Source organism: Triticum urartu, unplaced genomic scaffold, assembly GCF_003073215.2.
Source record: "Triticum urartu cultivar G1812 unplaced genomic scaffold, Tu2.1 TuUngrouped_contig_4404, whole genome shotgun sequence".
Classification (NCBI taxonomy): domain Eukaryota; kingdom Viridiplantae; phylum Streptophyta; class Magnoliopsida; order Poales; family Poaceae; genus Triticum; species Triticum urartu.
In genome coordinates, this window is record NW_024114991.1 from 1 (window position 1) to 9,484 (window position 9,484).

The 9,484-nt window shown below is 46.0% G+C and overlaps 1 protein-coding gene across 1 annotated transcript; it reads right to left on the bottom strand.

Annotated features, from left to right (window-relative positions):
* Positions 1-4,693: 4,693 nt before the first annotated feature.
* LOC125527776 (zinc finger CCCH domain-containing protein 45) lies at positions 4,694-9,484 on the bottom strand (the record flags this gene model as incomplete). The annotated part of the gene is given in 7 exon segments (XM_048692290.1): positions 4,694-5,793; positions 6,612-6,698; positions 6,800-6,868; positions 7,080-7,190; positions 7,329-7,491; positions 8,261-8,671; positions 9,306-9,484. Coding segments are annotated over 7 exon segments (1,785 nt in total), but the record flags the coding sequence as incomplete, so codon positions are not given.

Here is a 9,484-nt window from a genome sequence, read left to right on the forward strand (position 1 = left end):
GGATCGTGAGGGTCAAGTCCCACCCAAAATCGTAGTTATCCTCTCTCATCGAAAGATCGGATACCAACCGTACAGGAAGAACCGTACACGACTGATATCCACGGTAGTCGCTGAACCAACTCCACAGCGTTATCGACCGAGCCAACGGCGCGATCGACCTATCCACGAAGGATTTTTCCTGCAAGCAAATCAAAGAACATGCAAGAAAATAATAGCCAAGCAATCTCAAAATTGCGAATATGCTAGATGGGATTAATCTCACAAGATGGGGTTCCGATAGGATGTCTTGACGGTCGCACTAGCCGCTACGAGCGAAGACAAATAAAAATAGCAATAGCTAAACTTCTCTAAACAAAACCCCAGTCTAAACCCTAACCTAGATTGACTATTTATTAAAGGTGGACGTACGGCAAGTCTGTCCGTCGTTCCATAGGATGTTGGGCCGTACGATGACCTGACGCTGTACGGTGGCTGCGGTTGCTTCGGTTGGCCCATCCTGATGCAAGTCTTTGGCCTCATCACGTTACTTCTCTTGTTAATTTAGAGAAAACAAAATTGTCTGACTCTTATGACGTTGGCCCTTTGCTCCTCATGCATGATGGATGGAATGGATGGTTCGGTGGTGGAGTCCATGCATGCAAGGACAGTAAAGCGCATGCATGCAAAGAGTGCTGTTCTTCTTTAATTGTTTTTCTGATTCCTTTATTCCTGAATATAAATAAATCAAAATATAAGTGTACTATCTTATTCTCGTCAGTTAAATCATATGTACAAAGAAACGATTGTACCTGGCCATTTATTTGTCTCACACGCGTAGGTGTATATATGATATCTACGTCCACATCAAGAACTGTCCGAAAATTGCAACAAAGGTTGGACAAGTTACGGCGTCAGTCTGTAGGGTGCGGTCCAAATGAGGAGGAAAAGAGTACAGTCATCAAGTTAAGAGAAGCTCTCCGGCAGGAGGAGATTTGGGTTCGACAACGATCTCGAGTTCTTTGGCTTCGGGATGGTGATAGAAATACAGAATATTTCCAGGCGCAGGCTAAGCAGCGACAACGCATCAATAAAATTGTCGGGCTTCGCCGGATGGATGGGTCGTTTTGTGCTGATGGAAACGAAGACAAAGTGGAGATACAGAACTTCTATCAGCAATTATACACCTCGCGAGGGTCGACGGACGCGACTGAGGTGTTATCGCATGTGCCTGTACATATCACTCCGGAAATGAACGAGGTTCTGGATGGACTTTTTACTCTGGAGGATGTGCACAAGGCTCTTTTTCAGATGGCGCCATCAAAGGCACCGGGGGTCGATGGATTCACAGCGGGTTTTTTCCAGAAGCACTGGGAGTTGTTACGGCATGATATAACTAGTGCGGTTCTTGGATTCCTTAATGGAGGGGATCTGCCTTTGGGCTTGAACGATACGTCTATAACACTTATACCAAAGGTACGAAACCCCCAAAATATTACTCAATTCCGTCCGATCTCTCTATGCCCGGTCTTGTATAAGATTGCGGCCAAAGCTATCACAAACAAACTGAGAGATTTTATGGATGAGATTATTAGCCAGGAGCAAAGTGCTTTCATTCCAGGTCGCCTCATCACTGATAACATATTGGTTGCATTTGAAAGTGTGCATGCCATGAAACGGCGGAAGAAGGGGAAGAACTTTGCATGTGCGGTTAAATTGGACATGATGAAAGCTTATTATAGGGTGGAATGGAGCTACCTCGAAGCAATTCTCCTTAAATTTGGCTTTGGCATCAACTTAGTGAGATTGATCATGAAGTGTGTCACTTCGGTTCGTTTCTTGGTATGGGTAAATGGTGAACAACTACCCTACTTCACGCCCACGTGTGGATTAAGGCAAGGTGATCCCATGTCACTCTACTTGTTTTTTATATGTGCAGAAGGTTTTTCTTCACTATTGAAATATTATGGGCAGATCGATAGAGGCATTCGAGCCAGTTTCAGAGCTCCATGGGTGAATCATCTGCTGTTCGCGGATGATAGCCTTATTTTCATGACAGCTGACAGTCAATGTGCAGGAAGATTAAACCGCATTCTGCAATTATATGGGGCTGCATCGGGCCAGTGTGTTAACCGGGAGAAGAGCTCAATTTATTTCGGTCCCAACACGCCGGTTGCTACCAGGCAGATTATCAAGACTACGCTCGATGTGCACGTCGAGGCGTTTAGTGAACGTTACCTTGGCCTACCCACGGTTGTGGGGAAGATTACCAGTGGCACTTTCGATCACATCGGTGAACGTTCACGAAGCAAGATGCAAGGGTGGTCGGAGAGATTGTTTGCTTGTGCAGGGCGAGAAACTTTGATCAAATCAATTGCCCAGGCAATTCCAACTTTCAGCATGGGTTGTTTTCTTCTGACCAAGAAGGTGTGCAAGAGTTTGACATCCAATATGGCAAGATACTGGTGGAGTAGTTCAATCGATAAGCGTTCTCTGCACTGGATGTCGTGGAAGAAACTTGCAACGCCTAAGTGTAGTGGAGGTATGGGCTTTCGAGACCTACATCTTTTCAACTTGGCCCTTCTCGGTAAGCAGGGATGGCGGCTGTTGACAAGCCCGGATTCGATATGTGCTCGAGTTTTAAAGGGCAGGTATTTTCCGGACTCGGATTTCATGCAGGCCTCAGCTCCTAAACGTTCATCTGCAACTTGGAGGGCCATTATATCTGGCCGGGAGGCTTTACTCACCGGACTAATCAAGAGGGTGGGCGACGGATCATCCATTGCGGTTTGGGATGACCGATGGATTCCATCTACAACAACAATGGCGCCTTTGTTCAGGCCTCCAAATACCGATATTTCTTGGGTAAGCGATCTCATTGATACCGAAAATTGGACATGGCGGCGGCAGTTGGTTCATGATACATTCATCTCACCAGACGCGGAGGCCATCCTCAATATCCCACTCCGGTCTGGTGGGGGTGATGATTTCCTTGCATGGACACATGAAACTTCAGGTAACTACACCGTTAAATCGGCGTACCGTGCTCTTATGATTCGCAACGAGTGTCAAGCTCTAGAAGAAGGGACGGATACCGGATCCTCGATTGATAATCAGCGGCTGTGGAATGGTTTGTGGAAGTTGAATGTGATGCCAAAGGTGAAGATGTTCTTCTGGCGGGTGCTAAGGGGAATTCTGCCTGATGAGTGTACCCTTAAGCATCGGCACTTGAGGCAGGTAGGACTTTGCAAAATCTGCATGGCGGTGGATGAGGATATGGAGCATGCTCTGTTGATATGCTCACACGCACGCCAATTCTGGGATTAAGCGCAGCAGCTTTTTGACTTCCATATGCCGCGACTACACCCAGATACTTGGGCGAGAGATGTAATCTGTGATGACAGATTCACGAGTAGAGACCGAGCCATCATAGTTTCAGTTATGTGGTCGGTTTGGCACTCTAGAAATAAGCTGACGCATGGGGAAGACAAGCTGGATCCTGCTTTTTCAGTTCGCAGAACCAGGGAAACACTCTCACTTCTGGAAATCCCTCGGCGTCACGCAATCTTGTTGCCTGGACATGGATGGCGCCTGCCGGACATGGAATTTGTAAAAATCAACACCGATGCTGCGATCCGTAGGGAGGACAGCAAGGGTGGCGGGGGCGGAGTTGCTCGATCAGCAAGTTCCTTTCATGGTGCTTGGAGCAAACCATACCCGGGTGTGACTGACCCTCTCATCGTGGAGTTGATGGCAGTTCATGACGGCGTCATCTTCGCCAAGCTACGGGGTTTTTCGAAAGTCGTGCTCGAGACAGATTGCTTGGAGGTAGTCAACCTTTGGGCCGCTCGGCATGATTCTCGCTCTATTGTGGCACCTATCTTAATAGAAATTGGAGAGCTAGCTAGCACTTTTACTTCTTTTATAATTCAGCATGTATCTAGGTCAGCTAACGGTCCAGCTCATATCTGTGCTAAGCATGCTTGCACGATTGATGGAACCGAGAGTTGGCTTGACAACACTCCTAGCTTCCTGATCAGCAGCCTGTTGGCTGAACGCCTTCGTTTAATAAAGCTCCCAAATTTTCCCCCGCAAAAAAAGGAGATTGCATGCATGCAGGGTATGGTATGAGTATGGACATATCTCTTCAGTCGGTCTCTGGCCTCTGCGTGCGGGGTGATGCCGGTGGTCAGTGGGTGCCGTGCCTCTGCATGTTGTTGCGCTGTATGCGGCCATGCGTGCGTGCGCAGGCCAGCGGGAGCTGTCTACCAATGGCCCTCTTGCGCTAAAGGTATATTCCTTTCTGGCTCGGGTTCAGATTCAGGTGTGCGTGTGCGTGCTTGACTTGGACCAGTCAAAGTACATCGCACAACAGCGTAAGTGCAGGTCCATGGCCAGCCAGTCCCCGTCGTGAACCTGCCATGCCACATTTCCTTCGCATGTGTGCTGGCAATGGCATATTTTGCAATCTCCATTTACACTTCCTAAAGAAACCATCAAGCTCAGACACGTAAAAAGATGGTAACAAGCACAGAATGAGAAAACTGGTAGTATTAAGAACGAACTGAACTTCACTCATCAGGCCCATCTCGCACACACATCATGAGAGACAAAGACAGAGACAGACCATATAGTCCAGCCTAACCATGTCACAATATCATCCAAGTCACGGACTATATAACACGGCGCGGCAGGATGTTCTTTAAGTAACACTGCATTTGTCATATGAGTCCTAATTGGATATATTATCAACCAACCCGATCAAGCGATCAATCTCAACATGTCACAAAATTATCTCTCACGGTCTTGCCGCATCAGTATAAACACTCAATGACCACAACACGGGTGGGGCAGACCACCCAGCAACCAGAGTCGACGACACCATCCGGTTCTAATCTGAGTATAAAACAAATATGTAACAACAGACAACATCTATTGCTCCTGTTCGAGCTCGCTTCTCAGTTCACGGCAGAACTTGTCTCGGCGGAGAGGAGAAGATGATCAGTCTCCACGGATCAAAGGTTGGTTTCTCGAGCACTCGAGTTTGCCGCCCTATCGCTTCCTTGACCGCCTGGGTGCCGCCTCCTCGTCGCTCTCGCTGTCGTCGTCCCGGAAGGCGCTCCTGCCAAACCTGTCCCCAGACTGGGACCTGTTCCCGTCTGCTCCGGAGTTGCCAGCATTGTTGTCATGGCCCCTGCTCCCCTGGTCAGACCCTGTCTCGTACCTGTCACCCCTGTTGTCGCCGCCCGGCCTCCTCTGGTCCCGTTTCACGGGACGGGGTGGCGGCGGCGGCATGAAGGGGGCCATGCCGATGGGGCGGTTCGGCCGTCCTGGCCCGCCCATTCCCATGAGCGGCCCTCGGCCGGGACCCATCATCATCTCGAGGCCCATGGGGAACATGCCGCCGGGCTGCGGAGGCCTTCCGGGGAAGACCATGCCAGGCATGGGACCTCTGGGGAAGTCACCGGGGAACCTTGGGCCACCGAATGGTGGGAAGCCACGCGGCATGCCGAACGGATCGGGCATGCCAAAGCCGAAACCACCACCAAAATCGCCCATCATGTTGGGAGGGAAGCCGCGCGGTCCCATCATTGGTCCACGTGGCATCTGCATCTGAGGCGGCCACATCATTCCCCTTCCCCGCCCCCTTCCCTGGGATTCTTGGCCATTGTTTTCGTCTTCCTCCTCACTTTCCTCTTCCTCCTCTTCTTCATTGTCCTCAAACAGCACAATATCTTGGTTGTCAGCTGCTTCGTCGGCACTGACTCCCTTCGCCTTTTCCTCTTCTCTCTTGGCCTCTGCTGCAACTAGCATAGCCTGAAAAATCCCATGTTCAAGCATCAGACGGTACACATGGCATCACCTCAAAACAGTGAAAAGGAAAGGGATATGCAACATGTGATTGCCAAAAATTGTTGAAACAAGAAAATACAAGTGGGTTAGACCTTTCAGCAAAGGAGCCAGCCAGTTACCATTCTATCATACACAATTATTCACATGTACCAGTACCACAAACTATCTTCAGGCAAAAACAGTACCGATCACCACAAAATAATGGTGCTGCACCCTGTTGCTTCTACAAGAGGTCATCATGTGTGCAACCATACACAAACTCCAATTTTATCATGTGTGTACAATATTACAATATGCCGCTATTAATTTTCAGTCAATTTTAAAACTGCAAATCTATTATGACCTTTCATCAATGATATGTATCCCTAGTACTTACTGACTTTGTAACAAAATATTATAAATGTTGGTAATATACTCCACATCCTGACACCTTAAATCTTATATGTGCACTTGTACAGATCCTAACATGTGGCTATTGGTTACCCATCATGATTTAACTGGTAACTAAAAGAACACCAGTCTGTCTCCAAGTGCTGAATGAAAATGGTTAAGCTATACATGTAAATTCTTCTGCAGTAAGAAACATGGTGGTGTGATGCTACTTCTTCTGCAGTTTAAATCACGTTTAGTGAGCAGGAATACTAGCTCAAAGCAAATCCGTTAGTATACCCACAATGGTACATTCATACTTGTGACGGCTCAAGCTGACATGCCCACCAATAAGAAACAAGCCAATGGCAATATCGAGCAACATGGTAATAGGCAAGAAATATGTTGCATACCGTAAGTTCACTATCTGGCTCCAGATAAAGCAGAGAAGCCAATTGCTCACCAATGAAAGGTTCTAATTCCTGGCAATCTCGACTGATCTGCAAAAGTCAAAGGTGAATTAAATAGGTAGGAATGTAGGAGATATCAAACAGCCCAGGCAAACACACATTTGGGACAAGGTGATGCTCTGAAATAGTACCTTGACAGGGAGATTGTCATTGTATGGGTTGCGAAGATGATGAGTTTTCTGAAACGACAATTCGCAAAGCTGCAGTGCAAAAACTGTTGTAAATATACACATACCAAGATGGTAGGAAGACAGGCTGGACCCAAATTAAGGCAAAATATTTCCACGTGACATGGTACAAACTATCAACTATATATTGCGCTTGTCAGCTCTAGTAAGGTCCTGGAGAGGACCAAGCGGCAAAAAAAGGTGATAGCCAACACCAACACAGAATGTATAAGAAAACATGTACCTTAAGCCACTGTAGTGAGAAGTTCCGACCATAATGTGCTGTTCCGTTAGCAGATTTCCAGTTTCCGCCACCAATGTAGCCACCAATCCTAGAAGTCATCTTTGCACAACCCTTGAAAAACGTAACAGTATTAGAGCTAAATATGCATCTCTTACTGAATGGCCTCGAAATAGTATTCTCAACTCTCAACAATGAGTTTGAAAAAAATGTCAGTCAAGAAAAATAGCAAAGATGAAACCTCAGTCTTACCTGGAAATTACGTGTTCTATTGATTGAGAATATTAAAATAACATTGTCCATGGATTCAAAAGCTTCATTTAGTTTAGCCTCATTACTCCTTTGAGTAGCCCAGATTCCCTGCTGAACTGATATTTCCAGGTTCTCCCGATTGCAACTCTTAACAATGAAGTACCTGATTTTTCAAGTTTACAAACCCGAGACTAATTAGAGAACTGTTATAGTATCAGAAGACACCTCATACTACGAAACAACAAAGAGAACTTCTAACAGAGGAAACACTGTGTTCTGGGTGATGGAGTTATGAACTATGGGTGCAAGATTATCCGGTATCCCTTAACCATAACAATAGATCAGATAACAAGTACTGGAATAATTTATCCATAAGAATAAGATATGTATCAATCAACAATTGAAAAATGACTATGAAGCACAACATCAATAGTAGAAGGTCAACCTGTAGTACTGTATTCATGAAGCACAATAACCCCAAATACAACAATTGATGCGCATTTAGATTTACTTATGTCAATTGTTCTGTATGGTTTTGCAACTATAATATCACATAATCGTGTGAAATCTTGGCTGCTTAAGTATTAGAGCACATCACCTAGAGATGATAAAAACTGAAACACATACATACAGTATTCTTTTAGAACAAATACATAAATAATGTAGTCAGCGAGAAACTACAAGGAGTTCATAGAAAGTATTCGAATGACTCAAAGAGATACATAATTGAGTTATATATATGTGCGCACTACCCCCTCCAGGAACTGCAGAGGTATGCTCCTTACTATGTACACTTTGTTATCAAATGTCAGAACATATAACATAATGTTTGTATTTTATGATATATATGCTATGGGAGCTGAAACTATGTATATTGTTTTCACAGAGTATGCTAAAAGCTTTACAAGATTGACTAGAAACTCCACACACACCTAGACGACCCTTGCGGGAGGGGTGTTGCAAGTCTGGTGGGTTGATTAGAGGAGCCATTTGGAACACCTTGAACCTGGTCGTTTGTATTTGGCTTCTGCTGCTGCTGCACCTGCTGCTGCTTCTGTTGGGGCTGTTGATTCATTGTTTGAGCTTGTTGCCCAGCAGCTGGTTGCATTGTTGAAGCATTGTCTGTCGAATTTTGGTTAGGTAAGCCTGAACCAGGTGGAGGTCGAGGCCTGTCCCCCTGCTGATTATAATTATTGTTCCTGTGCTGATTAAACTTGTTGAAATTGGAAGACCGCATCTGCAAAATCTTCGCGAGAACTTCCTCGACAGGAGGTGGTGGTCCAGGTAACTTGACATGCTTGTATCGGCAATTTGGGCCATTAGGGCAAAATCCCATCTTATACCTGCGAACCACCATGAGATACGCAATGTCAGATTGGGTGAATGCCTATAATGAACCGTTTTTCGCATTTTAACAATATACTCCCTCCGTCCCACAATATAAGAACGTTTTTGCTACTAGTGTAGTGTTAAAAACGTTCTTATATTATGGGACGGAGGGAGTATATGACTACACAAAACAGCTCATTAGTGTCACAGTACATTTGAACTAGCATCTTGCATCAACCATGGTCTACAAGTCATACTATGGTCACTCTCTGTTGCAACCAACTTCATGTACAATGTGTTTCGATATATATTATCAGTAGGTTCAATCAGCAGCAATCAAAACCACATTCTATACACTAAATTTCCTCATATTGAATTGAACTACAGGATAACAATTGAAGACCGATCCATGGATTTTGGTCACAGCAATCTCTAAGCCTAAATTCCCCAATCAACCAATGAATTGAACACCCTAGTAGGTAGCTTGCCAGGTTAACAAATCCTAATCGCCAAATTCGACCAAAATTGGTCAGCCATACATCTCCAAGAGCTAGAACGAACCCATCAGAGTGACAAAAATTAACTACTTCCCGACCAAATTAGAAAAAACAATAGCTTTGGGGGTGCAGAGCGAATTGGGGATCTCACATGTTGCACTCCTTGACGTCGTCGTAGGAGTGCTTGTAGGCGCAATCCGGCTCGCGGCACTCGCCGTAGTCGCGGAAGAAGCGGCACACGGGCATGCGGGCCTTGTCGAACTGGTGGAGGAACCCGCACGCCTCGCCCTTCATGCACAGCCCGCGCAGCCAGTGCCGGCACACCGTCTG